Source organism: Sorex fumeus, unplaced genomic scaffold, assembly GCF_029834395.1.
Source record: "Sorex fumeus unplaced genomic scaffold, SorFum_2.1 ptg000063l, whole genome shotgun sequence".
Classification (NCBI taxonomy): domain Eukaryota; kingdom Metazoa; phylum Chordata; class Mammalia; order Eulipotyphla; family Soricidae; genus Sorex; species Sorex fumeus.
This window is the reverse complement of record NW_026606120.1, coordinates 58,819,841-58,842,645: the sequence shown is the minus strand read 5'-3', so window position 1 is coordinate 58,842,645 and position 22,805 is coordinate 58,819,841. Positions and strand designations below refer to the sequence as shown.

The 22,805-nt window shown below is 35.8% G+C and overlaps 1 protein-coding gene across 7 annotated transcripts in view; it reads right to left on the bottom strand.

Annotated features, from left to right (window-relative positions):
• Positions 1 to 22,805, bottom strand: part of BCAS3 (BCAS3 microtubule associated cell migration factor) — a 660,253-nt gene that overhangs the window by 348,322 nt on the left and 289,126 nt on the right. For 4 of the 7 annotated variants that reach the window (XM_056128182.1, XM_056128175.1, XM_056128179.1 and 1 more), the window contains exons 16-17: positions 14,886 to 15,036; positions 4,184 to 4,228 (exon numbers count right to left, since the gene is read on the bottom strand). In XM_056128182.1, coding sequence (XP_055984157.1) covers positions 4,184 to 4,228; positions 14,886 to 15,036 — 196 coding nt within the window. The remainder of the gene's footprint in view (positions 1 to 4,183; positions 4,229 to 14,885; positions 15,037 to 22,805) is intronic. The other 3 variants (XM_056128177.1, XM_056128181.1, XM_056128180.1) reach the window with 1 other exon arrangement.

Sequence of the window (22,805 nt, the reverse complement as noted above, 5' to 3'; positions counted from 1 at the left end):
TCTGCAAGTTTAAAAAAAATACCTCTGGGTGTTTGGAGGCCTTCTCTCACTTCTTTAGTCATATGATTTTAAGTTTAAATTGCAATAATATAAAACATCACTGTTAAAAAATATATGGGTGCACAGAGATCTAACTGTAGAGATTACAGTTATAAATGAGAACAAAACATACTGATAATGCTGATGGACCCTTTCTTCCATTTTGTTCTTTACTCCCCCTTCATCCACCATAAATAATCCTATGTTCAAAAATTACAAGAAAATGTTGGCTTAACTTAAGAGCAAATGAAAAGGAAAATGGAATGAATTCAAAGCACACCAAAGTTGGCAAAATATTAATTATAAAGCATATTTTATAAATGCACTAAAAATAATCAAATGTAAAATCAATGTACAAGAACCAAATTAAGCAAGGTGCCAAATTCAAAAAGCAGGAGTTTAACTCCTTGTTTCTTCAGGAGACAGCCATTTTATTCATGTGAGAATCATCTTCGCTGCCACCTTAAGTTCAAGGACATTCACAATCTGAGGGCTTTAATACATTAAAAAAAAAAAAACTTAAAACTATTTACAGAGAACACCGAAGTTCCCTATATCTAACTCCCTATTTGCTTTTACTGTATTATGTAATCCAGTAGGATGAACATATTGAATTTCTCTTGCCTGCTTTTATCTCAGACTATATTGCAAAGAGAGAAAAACGAAAAACTAGTAATAATTGCTTTAAAATCTTTGCAAAGTTTGCCATCTGGATATTTTGCTATGTCCAATGGAAGAGAGATGTTAAGTGGGTACCTATGGAAAATATATCAAGCAGTTATGAGGTAACTTGTTTAAGATAGAAATATGAAAACAGCTAAATTGGAATAAAAACACCATTTATTTCATTTTGAAAACTGAAGCATATAGCAAATTATCAGTTTAAATATTATCTGTAACATTGAGAATACTGTATCTAAAATATCTGCAGTGAATAATTTTTATTTATGTATTCACTGTAATAAACTTCCTTTTAAAAAGAATTTAAAAGATTTCACTCTTCACTTTATTTTTCTAAAATAAGAAATAAGTAAAATAAAATGTAATTTAAAACAAAGATATTGAAAGTATATCCTAAATTATTCTGTCACTAATTGTTCCTAAAGATCTAGCAGATTTGGGTAAACTTTATAAAATAAAAGTTTTATCTCCTCATACAAAATTATCTTCCCCAAATAAAAATGTTTTATTTTTAAATATTCTCAAATAATAAATTAATTATGCACAGAAAAAATGCTCTGATAAATAAAAATTTAATTATAATTTAATATGTGCAATTGAATTCTTTTAAAAAGATTAACCTAATATAATACTAAGAGTGAGTGAAAGGGATATAAATTTAGTCAGGCTACCTATTGCTCATTTTGATATGGATTGTTCTATTAATAAGCAATTAAAAAATAACAGCAGACATTAAAATTATCTGAGTAATTGTTATTTGCAGTATAAAATGATAAATTTATTTCTTAATTAACAATGGGATTATTTCGCTACAATGCTAATACTTTGGAAGTATATCATATGAGTAATTCTGGGGTTTATTTTGATTATTTTTGTAATATCAGGGATTCAAGTCAGGTATCCAGTTCTTTGCCCCTGAGCCACATCACCAGCCCGTAAGAATAATTTTTTATGCTATTTTATAAAGCCATTCAAATTCTAATATCCTTGAGAATACATAATACTGGGAATCTACAAAATGACTGAAATGTAGTAGATGACCTGCACAGTCAAATTTCCAACAAATTAATTTTGATATTCAAAGAAAAACAGTTTAAAACTGACTCATCTGAAACCACATTTAAATTTAAAGAACTAAAATCAGTCTAATGAAGAATGAAACCCAAGAGAAACTTCAATCCAAAGCAAATATTAGCTAAAGTTAAAGCTTGAAATTTTAAAAATTTGCATAAAATTATAAATTACATTTTATAAGGAACTGTAAACTTTCAATATTCATTTAAATTACTTATTAAACCCTAAAACTAAAAGTGCTATAAACAAATTTATTTAGTATAACGTTCTATTTTAGAGTAGTAAATAAAAACATTCTCAGATTAATGCAAAATATCGTGGAAAGAATTGCAAAAAAACTTTTAAAACAAAGAAGCTCTTATAAACAACATGGATGAAGTTGTCAAATTTATATTCATTTTGCTGCCTTAATTTGAGGTTTCATTAAGGTCTTAATGGAAAAAACATGCAGCACTAGTAAAGTAATGTATTTTAAAGGAAGATCTTTTAGGCTAGCATAAGTGACTAAAAACGAGTTTCTTGTGAGTTAACGATGGCATCAAACAAACCACAGAGCAGTCTTCTAAAAGACAGGCAATGATTTAAAAGTCTACTATATTTCATATATCCCTTTCTTTAATCTGGCTCTTTTAATCTTGTTTCAACCTCAAATCACTTCTGGTTGACAAGTGCTTTTGCTTAAATCTGAGGAACACATAAGCTGTTGAAGGAACGGACTTTTCTTACTTAACATACATTTGTTACTCCATCTTAACCTCTATGCTAAAACTTCAATCTTTATTAACATACTAAAACTCTTCTCTTTGTACTACAATGAAAAATTTATCCTAAGACAGAGGTTAATTTTAAGTTTAGTCTACAAAGAAAATTTGTTGTATGTTGAATCTAGCATTTAAAAATTAGACTCCCCACTCTCTAAGCTTGGAAGAAAGTTTCATGTAGCTCATTTGTTTTTAGAAGAAATTTGGTTAGCAAAACAATAAAAACTGATCTATATAAAATTTGTACTCATGTATACCTTAAATTTTGTAAAGTCATTTTGTAATGAGTCCTAGTGTTATAGTTCAAGAAGGAAATTTTTATGATGATTTGTCATTCTGTTTTGATATGACTGTGAAATGTTCTGATGTTCTTCAGGCATATGAACACTGATATTTGCTTGTGTCAAACTATATTCTACCTTAAAAAAAACTTTTTAGAGTATTTTTTTTCCCAAAGAGAAAGGCAGATTAGTTTTATCTAATATTGAAAAAAAAAGATAATTTGAAAAAATTTCCTGGAGCATTATGAGAAATGCATATATGTGGGTATAACTCTTTAAAAGATTAGTTAAATTTAGTTCACTTACTCTTAAAAGCAAAACATAGATCTAATTTAAAGAGGCCTCTTTTCAAAAACTGTATTTTTCCTATAAAATAGGAAATAAATAGTAAAAGTAGTAACAAACATTTTTTATTAAGTTTCCTAAGTGCCAGGTACTAATCTAAGCAGTGTATATCAACAGTTCATTTAATCTTCACAATGAAACAATGAGGTAGTTGCTACTGGTGATGTCAAGTTAATATTAAATTCCATTTACAAGATAAGGAAACCAAGAAATAAGAAACAAAATGAATTCAGGAAATTACTCAAGATCACAAAAGGTAGTAAACATGAGTTGGGATTTAAGACCAAATCTGTCTGATTCTGAAACCTGGGTATGTAATCATTATGTAAAACATATTCCCCGGATTCTAAATACAGTCTATTTCATGTTTTTAAATCAAAGTATTCTATATATTTAATCTTTTTCTAGAACATATCTAAAGCTAAAAATGATTGATTATTATAAAAGAATTTGCTAAATAAATAAGTTATGCTAAGCAGGTGCTATAAACTCAAAATAATACACAATTTAGGTGTCCTTATGTGAAACACAAATGTCCTCATCATGTAACTAGCTCCTTAAATACAAAAACTTTTCAGAACTGAGTGCTATTCCTTTACAACTACATAAAATGCAGTAAAAACAATAGGGCAACTTCTGTATACCGTAAATACACATTTAAGAATAAATGTCTTTAGTTGTTCACCATGATATGTATAGACTCAAAGTTTCAAACTCCGGGGTAAGCTCTATCTTATACTTATATTAGGCTTATGAGAGAATGTTTCTGATTTCTTTCTAAAAATATTAGTCTGTGGTTTTGACTAAGAACTGAAATAAAACAAAACAAAAACCTGTTCTTTAAAATCTTAAATACCAACATTCTTGTCCCATCCATAAATTATTCAGTAATTCGGTGCATCTATCTGTGATCAGGCCATGCAACTGAAAACAAAAGTACAAAACAGTAACTTTCTGAGAGTAGCAAATGAATTAGGCATGCGGGACTGAACTGGGACTCACCATGGAGCTTTTATGGAAAAACACCCCGCTCCAAACAGATAAGGCCTTTATGGAAAAGGGGGGAAAATGCACAAAAAATTAGAGGAAAAACTCAACATTAACAAATACATGTATATCATACTATTATAAAGTATGGATAAGATACTGAAAAAAAGTCATCATTTGGAATACTGCTGCAGAAACTACTGAGTTTGATGTAACCAACGAACACAATGATGTGTAGAAGCAATTCCCTTAATTTTCACGGGGTTAAGATTTCAAAAAGTTCTGTTTCTCCCCCCTTTTCTGGAGTACCCCTGTAGGGTTCCTAAGACAAAATAAAATAGGTATCATTGCTGAGGCCCTTTTAAACGAAATACAAGTTAAACGGAACAATCAGATGGAGAAAGAGTGGTATCAGTAGCAACAGATGTGAGGTTGTGTGAAGTGAAATGTCAGAAACTAGCTAAAGATAATGCAATAAAAACTTCAATAAGCATTGTTTGCTGTTCACTGTTGGCAGTCTCAAAGACAATGAAAGAAAACACATTTTCTTAAACTGTTTATAGTAAGTTGAACTGCATCTTGCTGGACACAAGACCAAACACTAAATAAAAAGAGAATAATTTTCCCCCTCTAATGTGGGTCCCATTCTAGGATATTAGTTGTGTTTCTTCATAGTAATTCAATGTTAGTTTCCTCTCCCTGACCTTCAGTGGGACAGGTAGGATCATAGTTACCTTAAACAAACTATAACAGTTTAGTTAAAATACAATAGGGGATCAAACTTTCAATATTTGACATATTTCTCTTAAAATTCTCTTCATAGCATTTAAGACATGTTCTGCATATTTAAAGAGAAAGTGTGCAAAATCTGCTTTAATATTCAAAACAAAGCACTGCCATATTATCTAACATGTTGAAGGAAGACAAAAAACTGAGAAGAAAAATCACATCTGCCAAAACCTGAATATTCTCTCTTCAACCAGTGCCAGTAACTTTTTTTAAAAAAGCTTGTAAATGTTTTCACAACACTGAGTCTAATTTTGAAAACTGAAGAAAGAAGACGCAAAAAAGGAAATGGAGAAGCTAAAGATACTAATTAGAAAAGAATTGAGCTATTAGGAGAATCTTAAACATAATATCAATACACATCAAGAGAAAAAAATCTCTCAAAGTTAATAAAAAATCACAACTATATTGATATCATTAAGTACATTTAAAATAGATTTCATAGTCTTTTTACGTGTATATGTGACCATGAGACCTTTTATGGTACACAAATCATCTATGTGAACACACATAAATTAAAACAACACAAAATGAAATAATTTAATGAATATGCCTTTTAAAAACAAATTTTAACTTCCTATTTCAACATTTAATAAATATTAATGTTAGGATTGACTTAAATACAGATTAATGCATGTTGTTAAGTCAGTGTAGGACCTGAGATTCTTATTTCTGTTAGGCTGCTGGATAATGGCACAGCTGTTTATAGAACCAGGAGCAAAGACTTCATTTTATTTTATTTCATGAACAAGCAAAAGCTGATCATAGTCCCTTTATCTGATTTCATGATCAACATCACTAGAGCTCACCCTGCACTTTGTTAAACATCAAATAACTGGGACAACTTGAAGACTCTTCTAGCGATGACATGAAAACGGCCTGAAAATGGAAGTTCAATACGCTTCTATATGTGCACAAAAAATGATGAGGATATTGGGCAGGCAGTACCCAATTTCCTTCATTTTACTTCCCTGGGAAAGATACCTGAAATAACCAGTGTTCAATGATTCAGACAACCAAAGCCTCCAGATCAGAGCTCAAGATCTGGAAGATATGGGTTTAAGTTGCTCACGAGTCTATACTAGACAGTCCCCTGCCTCATTTCAAAGAACAAAATTCATCAGATTCCGGGCTAAAGATATTAAATTTTATCTTAACACTATGACTCAGAAAGCTTTTTACCCCAAAACTGACCAAACAAAGATGAAACAAAACCTTCAACTTTCTTAACCTTAAAAAACCAATTGATGTTCCCCACCTATCAAGCCAGTAAATAAGTTTTTACAGATTTAGGTTTCCTTGAGTGTAAAACTGTAAAGTAAACAAATTAAACACAAGCTTAAAAAAAAAAAAATCTCCTACTTTCCTTCTGAAACAACAGCAGGGTATTACCAACAAAAAGATTTCTCCAGTCATTTCCTTCCCCAATCGCTAAATGCATTGTTAGTGCTCTAGAGGCTATAGTAAACAGGCCTGTGCTAAATAGCAGCATTGTCAAGTTAAAAGACTCTGGTTCTCATTGCTCACAACACAACCCTGTACTGTAAGCTAAAATAAGGATTGACTGGTTCTTCAATTAATTAAGGATCTACTGGGTAACACAGCTCAGGGAGACAAGAGGACTGGGGAAACAGGGAAAAGAGTAGATGCACTTGGCATATTCCCAATCTATCTGCACTCACTTTTGCCCACTCCTACACACTGGACCTCTGCCACATACATGTAAAAAGGATTCACAAACTCCAAAGAATTAGAGTGACTGACGTAATTACTGACTTTGTATGGGTAGTGTCAGCTGCTCTTTTGAAATGTGCCTGCTTCATCTTTCCTCAGTAGCAAAAGAATGAAAATATAAAGTCACAAAGGACAAGTCCTTGATCCAGCTGTCTTCACTTAGGACCTCCCTCCCCCTCCGAAGCCCAACAGTTGTAGTTTTGTATGGGGGTGGTTAGAAGGAGAAAGACAGTATGTGAGTAGGAATGTACACAGAATTTAAGTTGTCTATATTAACATATGTAATGCAAACGATCATGTCCAGATATTAAGAATGTGAGTGTTTTCAAAACATTATTACACTTCAACAAGTTTAACAACCCTACTACATAAAGCCTGTTCACTTTGTAATAATTATGTCCCTTTAAAGCTGAATTCTGATTGAAAACATCAGGAGGGGCCAAGAGACTAAATATGCAGAAATATCTATTACAGACTTATTTATAGTCCAGTGTGAAATGACTTGGCCATTGGTTCTCAACGGGTTCTTCTGGAGATTCTCAGAAGACAGGAAGGAATTATGTTTTATATCATATCATTAATGCTATTTAAGTCTTTAAACTCTGATTTATTTTGTTGAATGCCACATAGCAGCATAAAAGCTTTGGTCTTACTAGTTGAAAACAAGGCAAATGTGAAGTTGTGGGGCTTTTTTAACGTAATAAAACTATAAGATTTGATTTGAATATGCTTAAATCTTCTATGACCTGACTTTCATACTAAAAGTTATTTGGGAAGTCATCTTTAGAACTGAAAAAAAATAGTTGAAGTTATTGAAGTTTTCTATAAACATCCACCAAGGGTCCTATTTCTCAACTGATTGTGACAATTAAGGCACAATCACTTAATATCAGAATAAGTCCATGTAAATATTAAAGGTATTGAACAGAGGAAAAAGTCGAGATGCTCCACAATACTATGTGAAAATAGTAAAGCTGAAACTGTCTAGTAGTAAATATACTTGTGGAACTCTGATGGTTTTGCCTCTTCCTATGTGCCTCGAGGAAGAAGTAGATGGAATGGGCTTGCATTTCTCACAGAGAAATGAGCAAACTTGGCTCTTATTAAGTGTTACTTTTAAATACTTTTAACTTTTTTTTTACAAAAGAATCCAATACCACCTCCAGGGATCCCAGTATCCCTCCCACCCCCACATCCTGGAGGGATGGATTTTTAATCATTGTATAATTGAAACCCAAGCACAAAAATTTGTAAGTCTACAACTGTACCTCATGATGTCTCACTAATAAAAATTTTTAAAAAAAGAAAAAAAAATCCAATAACAGCAGTGGCTCTCAAATTATTCATTTGTGGAACAAAATGAAGTTGAAACAGAAAAGGGAAATTGTCTAACTTGATATATATTCCCTATGCAAATTTAAATCAAAAACTCAAGATTCTCATTAGAAAAACAATAATGGACACAAAGGTCTCATTGAAAAAAAACTACAGAGGTATGGCAATAAGAAATAAATCATGATGTGGTGTAAGTGCTGTACTCATTGATTTAACACAAAATTGGGGAAAAAAAACTGTGGCAAGTATATTACACACATAGATATGTCCCTATCTATACTAATAAAAATACATTGCTCCTTATTATTACTTCTGGAACTAAATATTTATAACTCAAGAACCAGACAAGACAGGGCTAGAAGATGGAAAATTATTGTCTGCTACTGTACTCAGTAAAACTTTCTCTGAATCATTCCCACTGACTTTTCAGAAGATTTGGGGATTGGGCTAAATTATCAATAAATGAAGGTAGTCCTAATTGAATTAGAATAAACAGACCTTCATTAAATCCTAATATATGCCAGTGTCACTAAATTAGCAGAGTCTAAAGGAAAATTTGGTTTACAAATTTCAGCTAAGGATCAAATAATTTTATTTGATCAAATAACTTACTGATGCTTCCTTCGCTAAATGAAAGCAATCAGTCTGCACTGTCTGCACTGTCCTCCCATTGTTCATTGATTTGCTCCAGCGGGCCCAGTGACATCTCCATTGTGAAACTTCTGTTACTGTGCTTGGCATATCAAATACATCACAGGTAGCTTGCGAGGCTTTGCTGTGCAGGCAAGATATTCTATGGAGCTTGCCAGGCTCTCCGAGAGGGGCGGAGGAATCGAACCCGGCTCGGCCAGGCCGGCTGTGTGCAAGGCAAACGACCTACCGCTGTGCTATTGCTCCGAATTTTCAAAATAAAATTTATGTTCAAAAAGGCTTAGAAAGTAATAACAAATTGAAGATGCCATAGGAATCCTACATTGTAAGACTTTTAATTCATATATAATTCATAAGCTTTTAATTCATATATAAGTGGTTATTTTTTAGCTGAAACTTAGCTATTTTTTAGCAACAGAAACTTACCTAGTACACAGTGGTAAGAGTTGGCTGAAGCAAGATGAGAAGCCAAAGATTAAAACTTCTACCTCAGTATTTTTTTTCATTTTGGGGGTGTGTGTGTGGCACAGTGTGAATCATTCAAGGGATGCTCCCAGATCTGTGTTCAGAAGTCACTCCTTCACTCCTGGCAGTGTTCAGGGGATGATGTGGTGTCAGGAACCAAACCAGAGCTGGCCACTCTCAAGGTCTCTCAACCAAATTAGTCTTCCAATGCACTACCTAACCTATTTCAACCAGTAGTTTTGATCCAAAGCTACTAATAACTTCATTAACTACTCAAAAAGTGAATATACATGTAGATAGATAAGGAAAGGTGTAAGGAGACTTGGTAGGTCAGGGGTATGGGGTGGGGAGCACACTAGCAGTGCTCAGGGCAATGGTCCCAGCAGTGCCAGCAGTCATACTGGGGTTGGCCATGTGCAAGGGAAGTGCCATGACCCCTGCATTACATCTCCAGTCCCCTCAGAAGACGCCTAAGAAAGAAATTTAAGGAAAAGGAATCCTACAAAAAATAAGAAGAAATCTCATGTTTACTTCCACTAAAAATGATTCACTACTTAAAAGCAAGAAAACAGCTTCATTGCTGACTCCTATATTTTCATTCTTGAAACTATTGGCTTCTTTATAAAATTTATTGTTTATTATGTCCGCTAAGTGATAAAGTTAAGTAAACTGATGAAAAATATCTATTTTAATAAAATTTTCCATTAAAAAATTAACATTTTAAATTATTTCCTTAATTCATTCAATCAGATATCCATAAAAGGCAGCTTAATACATCTCTACTAGAAAAACTTAACACTTAAAACCAAGCAATTCTCTAGCACCCAAATCAACTTTTAATAGATGAGAACTACAATAAAAAAAAAAACAACCTGACAGAGGTGTTTCCAATGCCCCATTCTCATCCAGAAGAAAATGAATTTTAATTTTTTAAGTGGTTACCAGCACTTTGTTTCTGGGGATCTAACCTGAAGCCTAACATACAAATAAGGCAAATGAGCATCATTCTAGGCCTTCAAGCACTCTCTTGGCCTTCATAAATATATCAAAGTAGGGTTAAGCAACAGCTGCTGCTAAAATAAAAAGTCCTTTTCTCCAAATGTTGCTCAAGACACAGAACACGAAGGTGTAAATACATCTGTCTACTGCCATTTGTAGCACTACTGGCCTCAAATATGCCTTAGAGTAAGACAGATGGTCTTTGACACTGCACAGACTTTCAGGGATATCTATTTCCAAAAATAAGAAGGCAGATGTGAAATACATTAAGCACAAGTTTTATCCCTTGAGGGTCTGAATGGAGGCTTCCATCTTAATTTGGTTATTTAAATATAAAATCGTAGACAGACCTCAGAAATTTCTGCACAAAAACAAAACAAAACAAAAAAACTTTGAACAGTCAACGTTGATCTGATACATACACTATCTGAAAAATTATAAAATTTTAATATATGTAAGTAAATTGTTTTTGTTTTCTTTCTACAAAATCTATGACCAATCTTTGTCAATTTTACTTTTTCAATGCTAAAAGGCATTTCCTAAAGTCCAAGTCAGAATAGCTAGAATTCAAAACCAAAGAGACCTAGAAAACATAAACTCCATTTGTTCATCATCTGATGACCTTAATATGGTGATCAAAATTCTCAAAAGCTATGGTAAAAAATTTTTAAAAAACAATGCAAATCATGATATGTAAGGGATTTGCTTCAAATCTCTAATATATTAAAAATGGAAATTGAGGGAATATGTTTGTTCTCACAAAACAAACATAACTTTGTGAGATAAAAATATATCTCAATTAAAATGCTAAAATAATTAAGATAAAAAACCCACAAAGTGCACTCTATAAATTCCATGACCAAATTTTTGAGTGAATTATAGTCACTGTCATTGTCCTTCGGTTGTTCATCAATTTGCTCAAGCAGGCCCAGTAATGTCTTCATTGTGACAATTATTACTGTGTTTGGCATATCGAATATGTCACGGGTAGCTTGCCAGGCTCTGCGGTGCGGGCGAGATACTCTCGGTAGCTTGCCAGGCTCTCCGAGAGGGGCGGAGGAATTGAACTCGGGTCAGCCATGTTGGCCGCTTGGAAGGCAGATGCCCTACCCGCTGTGCTACAGTAAAAGAATTAAAATAAAATCACAATAGCAATGTCTGAGATCAGAGAAGCACAGAAAAGTGTCCTGAGTTAATAAGGTATAATTAAGAAATTCAAGCATAAGCTATGACTACTGTCACCAATATCAATGTAGTCATTCAGTTACTATGATCTTGTTCAAAAGAAGGAAAAAAGAATAGTAGATAATTTATAGTGCACTGAAGCTCTGCAAATAATTATGGGTTAAATACTAGTAAAATGAGTTTTAAGATTTATTTGCTGATAATTATATTACGGTTATAAATGTCTTTGGGCCGGAGCGATAGCATAGCAGGTAGGGCGTTTGCCTTGCACATGGCCGACCCGGGTTCGATTCCTTCACCCCTCTCGAAGAGCCCGGCAAGCTAACGAGAGTATTCCGCCTGCACAGCAAACCGTGGCAAACTACCCCTGACGTATTCAACATGCCAAAAACAGTTAACAAGTTAACAACAAGTCTCACAATGGAGACAAAACTGGTGCCTGCTCGAGCAAATAAATGAACAACGGGAGGACAGTGCTACAGTGCTATAAATGTCTTTGTGTTTATAAATTACATATTTAAATATGCAGAAATTAGAAGATGTCTAGTCTATAAATCACTCTGAAACAATTTAGGTAAAAATAGTATGCCTGCATGCATGTGGGTAGACAAGGTGTGAAAATGTACACAATAAGGAAATTATGATAAACTGCCAATATTTGGGGAACCTGAGAATACAGGGTGCCTTTTACTAGTCTTGGAAACTACTTTTTACTAGTTTAAAATGTTGAAATAAAATTATCCATTGTGAGACAAACATTATTCTCTAAACAATTCAATACAGAACATGTTAAAAAATAATGCAAGATTTTAGAACAAATAAAGTTGTCTGACAACTAAAAATACAAAGCCAAGAAGGCAATATGCAATAAATGTCTGGAACTAAGATAAATTCCAAAGCAGATTACTCAACTTTATATCACTAAATTTTTAAAATAACTATCAAATTATCTATTTAAGGTAACATAATATGCATGTTCTAAAAATCTAAGCACTGGAGCAAGTGTGCAAAAAGAAAAGGAAATGAAATCTAAGTTCATAAATTCGACAGAACAGGAAGATACTAGATGATTTACAGTTTCTTTCCATGTCAGGTAGAGGGAAGGGTAAGAAAAAGTAGCAAGTGAAAGGAAGTGTACAGATTTTTGCAATGTTATTGTAAAAATATTCAAGCAAAAAATAATAAACTCTTTACCCTGTCCTCAAAAATACTTTGATTCAAATAATAGTATACGATTCCATGCATAAAATCTCAGTTAGTATCTGAGATTTGGAGAAGCCTATTTTGAAAGAGAGAGATAATTTTTTGCATGATAAACACAAGGCAGCACTGGTCTAAAGGGGGAAAAAAATACCAGAAACAAAACTACAGTTATATATGAGAAGAATAACTTTGAGTATTAAATCACTTCGATACAAAAAAGACAGAGAGGACCAGGGAGATAGTCCAAAGGGAGAGAGGGCTGACTGGCATGCGCAGGCCTCAGGTGAATGCCTGGAACCACATGAACTCCTGAACACCACCACAAAGTGTAACCCCATTCCCAAACGCACCCCTCTTCTGCCCAACTGCTGGGAAAACCTAACACAAATCACTCAAAACAAACTGAAATAGAAAAGAAAATACAGAAAACAATTCCTAACTCCTTTGTAGAATTGTAGGATGCTGTGTTGAACCAAGAAGAGGCACTCATAGAGACCTGGAGAGAGCTCAGAGAGGCAGAGTGCAAGTTTGCAGGTGGGCTTGCCAGATTCAGTGTCTGGGGACACCTGGATCCCTAAGCAAACCCCAGGAGCATCAAGCTGAGTGCCACCTGGTGTGCACCACCAGCCCCCACAAACAAAAATTACACTCTAATACCAACTGACTTTTAGGAGTGAGAAAACTACTTCACATCTATGATTCAAGACTTATTCCCACTTTTATTTGATTCCGCATTCCATAAATGCAATATTATAAAGGCGAAATATCAGTTAACTATAACTATAACTCGATAATCCCTTTATTATGTATAACCACTTTATCTTATTTTGAAATAAGGAAACTAAAAGAGGAAAGGGAAGTAAAAAAATACTCATATTATATTACTGAACACAGGAGATAAAAAATATGAAATGCAGGCCCCAAAATGAAAGAAAGGCCAAAAAATCTGTATCATAAAATGTTAGATCTAAAAACGAGATTTTCTTTATTTTTGATTTTTCCCTTTATACTACAAACTCAATTTTATTTTTATAGTTATCAATAGTATCACTTTACATATTACTACATTATTAAGATAACTTAAGTACAAAGATCCTGTTCTTAGAATAAGTACTTCTCTAAAACATGTCTTCTAGCTAAAAATATTAAGATAAATTGATATAATGACCAAATAATTTAATATGTTTTTTGGGGATATATTATTAGAAGTCAAAGACTGTATTTTTCTGAGACTAGCTGAATACTAATGCTTAAAGCAACTGTCCTATTTTAAATTAGGTTAGAACTCAGGATTGCTTATTGATGAAAATTGGTTATTGGCCTATAAACATGTATTTTTATGGTACAAAATGAAATTACAAAATGAGTTATACAATTGAATATACAATGACAACTTTGACAAAGAACTTTGGGTATTTCAAAGTAAGTAACCATGTATTTGCCTAATCATAAAAAAATAAACAGCTAAAATAAATACAAAGATAACATGTGAGGCATCAAAGTCTTTGAAGAAGTTAATTACTAATCCTAAGTGAAGCACAGATTTTAGGACTCCAACTTCTGAAAACTGCCCACAGTATCACATTCTCCTAGCAATAATGATAGATTATTATATATAAATTATACCTCAATGAAGATAACATAGATGGCACTTTTGAAGTACTACAGCAAATTAAACCTCATTGTAGATCAACAACAGATGACACTTTTAAAGTATTAGAAATACAATTATAATCTGAACTTCTCTCCTGTGTATCTGAATTTCTCTCCTGTGTATCTATGTCAGTTAAAATTTCAGAGTCATTACAAATCTACACCATGTCCACTGTCCTCCCGTTGTTCATCGATTTGCTCCAGCAGGCCCAGTAACGTCTCCATTGTGAGACTTGTTGTTACCATGTTTGGCATATTGAATACGTCACGGGTAGCTTGACAGACTTTGCTGTGCAGGTGAAATACTCTCGGTAGCTTGCTGGGCTCTTCGAGAGAGGCAGAGGAATAGAGCCCAGCTCGGCCGGGCAGGCAGCTTGCAAGGCAAATACCCTACCGCTGTGCCCACAAGAGCAAGAAAATGAAACCAACTGTATTTTCCGAAAAAGCCAGAAGGCTACAAAAGTGAGTAATATGGAGAGATGGGTCTGACTTTTAATCAGCCAATAACATGTCATTGCCTTTTTTTTCCCACTAGGTGTGTTTATAATGTGGTATGTGGTCAATGTTTTGTTATATTCTACAACCATTCTCAAGTGCATGGGAAATAAAGAAAATAATCTCCATTAACCAAAGACAGTCGGATTGTAAGTTTATGTATTCAATCTTCTAAGACATTACTTAAAAATCATCAAGCTTGAGGCCTTACCCTGTTCGTTTAGTGATGGTCCCCAATGTCATTGGCTGCTTGATTTGTGCAAGAGGCATCAATACCATCAAGCTGGGGAGGGGAGAAAGTCGAGGGTTGCCAGGGTTGTTGTTGGCAAAATTATTGTAGGAATCTTGACTGTTTGGTTTTCCTAAAAAGAGAAAATAAACAAAAGTATCATCAAGGAAGTTACCTTCCCTAGTGGGTTTTCGAATTACTCCAATAATAATTTCAAACATTTGTCTGGGTTGGAGAGATAGCTCAAAGGACTAAGGTCATACTTTGTGTACAAGAACTCTGGGTTCAATCCCTAGTACCACATGGTGCCCGCAAAAGCATCAGAGTGAGAGCAGAGAGCCAGGAGTAGTCTCAGCAACCACTGATTGTGGCCCCAAAACAACAACTGCAAAAAAAGTAAAATAAAAAGAATTTTGTAAATTATGTCTAAATTAAGGGGAGTAGGGGGAAATGTGGTGATATATATGAGAAAAGAACAAAGAATTCAAGTTAGACACCTTAACGTATTATAAGAAAAAAGAATGGAGGAAACAGAACTGGATAGTAGTTAAATGGTTACATAAATAATCAGTATACAGGGTCAGAGAGATAGTACAGTAGGTTAGATGCTTGCCTTGCACACAGCCAACCCAGGTTCAATTCCTGGTACCACATACGGTTCTCCCAAGCACCATTTGGAGTAATCCCTGAGCCCAAAACGAAGAATTAAGCCTGAGCACAGGCAGGTATGCAGCCTCCCCCTCCCAACAAAATAACAGAGTAATTGGATGTAATTTAATTCTTATGCTTTTACAAAAAATATATGATAATAATAGGAAAAAAATTGAATTATATAGGAGGCACACAGATTGTTTCTCTGAATAAGCTTGAGGGTAAGTGGCAAGAATATTAGTCACGGCAAACTGTGAAGACCTGAAGGCCAGAAGAGACATGAGTCATGAGGATGAGTATTTATAGAGTAGCATGAGAGACAGAGAATGACCAAAGTCACAGGTCAAAGCCTCTCTAACTCCCAATACCTACAACTTCGTATTATAAAATTAGCATGTAAAATTCAAGTCATTTATTTATGGTAAATATTTATACTAGAAATAGAGAGTACAGTTGTAGATATAGTACAGGGATTAAGAAATGTACTTGGCATGACATTCCCTGACTGGATCGCGGGCACCACATATGGTTTTCTGAGCACTACTAGGAGAGATCCCTGGACAAAGAGTCAGGAGTACTCTCTGAGTACCACTGGGTGTGGTCCCCAAACCTAAAAAGCAAACAAACAAAAATGCCTTGATGGCTCACTGGTAACAGAAAAACAAAACAAAACAAAATAACATACTCCTCTGCGAAATTTAGATCTGATCTACAAAGGGAATAATTATTCTCATCCATAGAAATGAGCTTATTGCTTCTCCCTCTCCATAATTTTCTAAAATGTCTTTAAAATGAAATTCCAAAGCACGCGTTTCATGGGATCAGACTTCTATGAGCATCTAAGATTCATCTACTATATGCACTCCTTCATTCATCAATACTTTTCCCCTCTATATTCTTATTTTTGACTGCACTTCTCCGTGTATGGAAGTATTACTGTTTGGATATCCAGGTACTGGCAAAAGAACAACAGGCTCACTTCCAGACCTGGGTCATTAGAATAAAGCTGCCATAAATATTTGTGTGCTCTATCTATCTATCTATCTATCTATCTATCTATCTATCAATGAAAGATCCTTTTAGGACAGTCTAGGAATGGTACTGCTGTTCACAGTGAATGTTTACACAGGCACACTTTTACATGTAAAATTCTGAGGAAAAGACATATTTTACCATATTAACTGAATCATGTCTCATTTCCTGTCCCACACTAGGACTATCTCCAGTATTTTCATATCCTCACCAAAATTTTGTATTTGTCCCTCCAACTGATTTGAGTTGTTCTTGCTTTTATCTGATTTTTCTAATAATCAAAAATGGTCAGCATTTTTAGGGGTCTGGGGTGCTTTGGGACCACACCCAGCATGCTCAGGGGGTTATATTGGGTCTGCACTCAGGAATTACTCTTGGTGTGCTTTGAGGAACATATGGGATGCTGGGGATAGAACCCAGGTTAGCTGCATGCAAGGCAAATGTCCTAACCACTTGGGCCCCCAAATGGTCAGCTTTTGCCATCCAAATTTGTTGACCTGTACTTCTCTTCATTCATATTTTCTTCTGTAACGTGCCTGTTCAAGTCCTATATCCATCTGTAAATGTCCTACCAATTTTACTTTTACTCTTGAGTAAATGCATACGCATACAGACATTTCCTTTAGAAGTACAATTCTGTAACATTTAGTATATTGTAGAGTTGTATAATGATGACTAACATTTAGTAACAGAGCACTTTCACCATCGTAAAGAAAGCAATGAAGGGTCAGAGTGATAGTACAGCAGACAGGGTGTAGACAGGGTACTTGCAGAAGGCTGACCCAAGGATCAATCCCTGGTATCCTATTTGGTCCCCTGAGCACCACCAAGAGTAATTACTGAATACATAGCCAGGAGTAACCTGAGCACCACCAGGTGTGGCCCAAAAACAAAAAGGAAAGAAACAGAAGAGAGGATGGCGATAAGCAGCCATTTTTTTTTAAACCAACCCTCCCCAAAGCTTTCGACAACTAGGAATCTTCCACTCTGCTTCTACAAACAACATATAACTGTAACCACTTCTTTCACAGAGCACCTTTGCCAGGATCACTCATGTTCTGGCATGTATCAGTAATTAATGCACTTTGGTAATGGAATATTATTCCACATAGGAATATACTACAAGTTATTCATCTATCCATCAGCTAATAACTCTTTGGGTTGTTCCCAATTTTGCTGAACTTTCCTGCACAGGTTTTTGTGCAGGATATTTTCAATGTTTGTGAGTAGGTTTGATTAGGAGCAGAATTGCTGGACTTATGTTTCAGTTTTTCAGACACTGTGAAAATGTGGATGCTTGAGGGGTTCTGTCTTCACATACACCTGCCCCCTCCCCCACAGTTACTTTCTACTTTTTCACAGTGCAGCTAGCTACCCACTCCAGTGGTTATAAAGAGTATATCATTGTACCTTTGATTTACATTTCCCTAACGATATCTTTTCATCTGCATCTTGGTAACTTTTTTTAAAAAGTTCATTTTCTTTTCATTGACTTTTCATTGGTCTATATTTAGAGATTTCCAGATAATTGCCATAGTTTACACAGAGTTTAGGAGTCAGTCATTTTTGGTTATTTACTGGACAATTCACACTTGTTTAAGTTGTTCACATTCCACAGTAAATGAAACCATTAGTATTGTATTTCCCTTCCTTACTTATTTCACTTGACAAAATCATCTCAGTAATCTTTCAAACCATAATGGTCAGCAAAATAAAGAGGGAGACAGAGAGGGGAAGAAAAAGAAAGAAAGAGAAAGAGAAAGGGTCATGAGAGGAAGTGTCTGCCATAGACGCAGATGGTGGCAGGGGAGGGAAACTGGGACATTGGTCATTGGTGATGGGAAACGTACATTGATGAAAGGATGGGTGTTTCAACCTTATATGACTGAAACCCAGTATGAACAACTTTGTGACTGTGCATCTCATGGTGATTCAATTTTAAAATAAAAAAATTAAAAAATTTTAAAATAAAAAATGCAATGCAAAAAAAATTAAAAATAATCTCAAGAACCAATAGAAACAATAAACTGATATATTAAGGCTAAAATATCAATATACCAAAAACAGTGTTAATTCTGTATGCAAATAACAAACTAGAAGACAAAGAAATCAAAAGGAGAACCCCATTTAAAATTTGAAAAATCACTACATGCAGGGTGGGCGTAGAGGCTGGGTGGAGCTGGAGCTGGGTGGGGCGTGGAGCTGGGTACAGCTGAAAAGGTAAGCTTGCCTTGCATGCAACTGGCCTGGGTTGGATCCTTAACATCCCACATAGTCCCCCAGCCTTCCCAGGAATTATCACTGAGAACAGCCAGGTGTAGCCCCCAAACAAACAAAAATTACTACTTGTAAATCAACTTAACAAAGATAAAAAGATCTATATATTTAAAGACTGATCAGGCTTTTATACAAACAAAAGCACTTTCTTGATCGTTTTCATGTAAAACAGTTAGGAAATAGTGTCTATTGCATGAGTTTAGGACAAAGTTTGATAGGCCAGTAGAATTATTCCTTGCTATTCTTTATTCTTTATCCCTTTCTTTCTCCGCTCCACATCACTTTCCTCTCTGCCACGCTGGATGGGTCTGATAACAGCTAGAATAAACTGATGAATCCACTAGCAGTGTGCAAATCTGTGTGTATGGCGGCCACCTCTATGTTGTAGCCATGTATCTGTCTCTGTGTGGGTGCAGAACACGGGAACTTTAAAGCCTGGCTGAAACTACAAGTGAAAAAAATCCTTCGACTTGGGCAAGATGCATATCACTACAGGTCAGAGTGACGTTCAAACCAACAATTTAAAAGGTTTGGGGGCTTTTGGATCTTGTTAGACCAGAATTAAATGGAAAGGTTTCTAAAATGGAATGTTGATTTGAGCTAACATTAATGAGAAAGAAATTAGGCTGTTTTATAGATAACAGAGGTACCAAGCCACCAAAGAAAGCTTCTCGTGTTTTCTTATGCTGGTAACTAAAAGTTTGGTAAGAACCAAGGGCTTTTTTCTGTAAGTGCATGTTTGTTCTATTTCTCTGTGGAATTGTTAGAATACCAAGTCTAGATAATTTATGATTTGAAATAGCTATGGTAAAATGAAAAACTGATTCACTTTCAAATAAGAAGAAAAAACCGTTTAAAAACCCAGTGGTTGCAGCACAGAGCCTCTTTGACTTTAATTTAAATTTCTTCTTGAAAAGTTTTTTATAGAATCTCTTAAATTTAATTTGAATTTTTCTTTTTTTTTTTTTTTGCTTTTTGGGTCACACCCAGCAAAATTCAGGGGGTTACTCCTGGCTCTGCACTCAGGAATTACCCCTGGTGGTGATGAAGTTGGGGTAGGGGCGACTAGAGAGAGATCTTATGAACTGCCAGGGATTAAATCTCAAAGTACTATCTCTCCAGCCCCTGAATCATTTAATTTAAATTTCTGAAGCTAAGAGTAAATAATGCATTATCTCAGACATCTTCACACTATATTATTAATTAGTCTGCACAGTACATGAAAATGCATGCTATGGCTCTGGCATGCAGGTACCAGGACTATTTTCCGAATAGCATTGGGGGCGCCCTGGCTACCAGGCAACCTCTGATTCCAGAAGTCACACCCACAACTCGCCCCAAGCGCCATGTTACAGCACACAGCAGTGAAGAAGAAAACTGGCTGGAGGGCGCCACAACTCCCAGAGAATTGTCCAGGCCCCATACAGAGCCGATATCACCGGGAGGTCCCAGATGGGGTAGGTGCTCTCTCCCCACCTTCTCCAGATGGAATCCTGGTGATCATGAGCTTCTACAAGCAAGGCTCTGGCAAGCGGATACCAGAACTATTTTCCGAACCGACATTTCCTGATATGCCATGTGATCAATGGAAAGGAAATGATCTAGCATTTGTCCCTGAAAAACAGGCTGAATGGTGGTGGGAAAATCTGAGCAAATATAATGCCCAACAAAATGCATCAAAACTGTGTATTTAACTATGGTGCTATGCCGCTCTGGGAGGGAAAGGGTGTCTGTCCCTCCACCTGTCCTCCTTTGTGGCAGTGGCATGGTGGCCTGCATCACTTAGAGCCTGATGAACAGCCATGTCTGAGACTGCTTTGACTAGGCATGTGGGGCTTCATGGGATGTGGGGTGGAATCGGACCTGCTCCTTGCCATGACAATGCTCCGGGTTGCCACTCTCAAACGCCTCCTCCAGCTTCTGACCGACCATGAACCCAGAGACACACATACCAATCTCAGAACCCAGGGGCTTCTGGCAGTAATTCCTCTAGGTTTATTACTAAAATAAGAAATCCAAATTTGCATGGCCGCTATTGTGGCCACACAACATCATATGCTCTTCATAATCAGCAATAGAAAACAAATTATCTAATGATGTCTTTGTGGCAGGTCTGAATGTTGGGGAAAAGTCCAAATAACAATGTTGGTTCTTTTGTCATAATATTGAATGTGATCAACGTAGAGAGAGAGAGAGAGAGCGAGAGAGAGAGAGAGAAAGAGAGAGAGAGAGAGAGTAAAGTGAAAATCTGCCACACAGGTGGGAGGGTAGGAGGGTGGGAGGGGGGTATACTTGGGTTCTTGGTGCCGAAGAATGTGCACTGGTGAAGGGATGGATGTTTGATCATTGTATGACTGACCGAGACTTGAACTGAAAGACTTTGTGACTGTTCTCACGGTGATTCAATAAATAAATAAAATAAAATGCATGCTATTATTAGGGTAACTTTATTTCATCTCACTCTTGTCACCAGGTATCAAACCTAGTCCTGATCTTAGAGAGCTTTATTCAAAAGTGTGATGTCCTTATTGTTTTTTGGTCTACTGAATCTCACTGTGAGTTAAGTGAAATATTTGCTTTTCTCTCCTCTTTGCCCCTTCAGTACATTTTAGATGCCACATGGCACTGTGTTCGTTTTCATAAATCCACATAGGAAGTCCTTCCCCTATAGTAGGGTCTACCCCTCATACAGACAGGAAAGCAGGCTATGGGACCCCAAAGTCTTTTCCCAGAGAAAGAGTTAAAGAGACTGGCTTGAACACAGAAGCAGATACAAACCTCAGGGGGTCCTAGAGGCAGGTTGACTCAAGGAGAAAATGAAAACCAACTCTGCTATGGAAATCGAGGGATGCAGATCTGACTGACCACCATCTGGGCCCTAGTCTCGGTGTCAAGAAAAATATGGAAACCAGGATCTTTCCCACTCCTGGAGATGGAATGGAATGGACTCCTTTCTGTCAGGACATTCCCACAGAAGAAGAGAGGCCCAAGGCCACCTCCAGCTCATCCTTTTGACCTGATCTTCACATCTTCACAATGGCCAAGCTTGGGTAACCCTGACATGACAGACAAAATATTAATGGCATTATTGGTGTGTCTCCTGAACTATCTTAGCCAATTCCCAGGAACTTTTGGTAAAGAATGGGGTACCCCAAATGAAGAGTTCTCCAATCATTCTGCATTCATATAAAAGAACAAATCAGTTTTACAAAGCCATCTTGCAAATTTAAAGTGAAGGGGGAGAGAAAACCATGTTTTTGAACTTGCCATTTGTATAAATCAGATTTCTAGCTTTACAGAGTGACTGAATAAATGTACTTGGAGAGGCTCAATTAAAACTGGGCTTAATAAATCTAACATCCCTGATAGTCAAAACAGCTTTGGCTGGTGGAGTGCTGGGACACAGTCTCTACTCACCATAAGATTTCTATTTTTTTAATTTTATTGAATCACAATAAGATAGTTACAAGCTTTCAAGTTCGGGTTCATGAGATTTTTCTGAGAAGCTTGACACCTATGAAATATGGCCTGATTTGCAACCCCACTGGTAGGGCCGTAAGGGTATCTTTTCACTCGGAATCTGTCTAGTTTTTTCTCGTAGGGCCCTGCCTGCTGAATTCATCCAGGCGCTGGTACAGGAAATGTCCTGAACCATCCTCAATCAATTGCTCCTCTAGCTGTACTACCAGTTGCCAACTGACTTCCGAGCCAAACATTCCCCTAAAGCAACATTCCTCTTCCTGCCGGAAGTGGTAGGGAGAATTTTTTCTATGCCCCCTTTATATATCCCAAAATACTGGTATGTAAGATTTGCTCGGAACCAAATGGCTGGCTTATGATACAGCAGCAACATTCCCAACATCAAAGGTCACCCTCCCCTGTGCAGAAGATATGACTTAGAGCACCTGACAGACCCCAGGCTAAATTTTATGCTTCTTTACA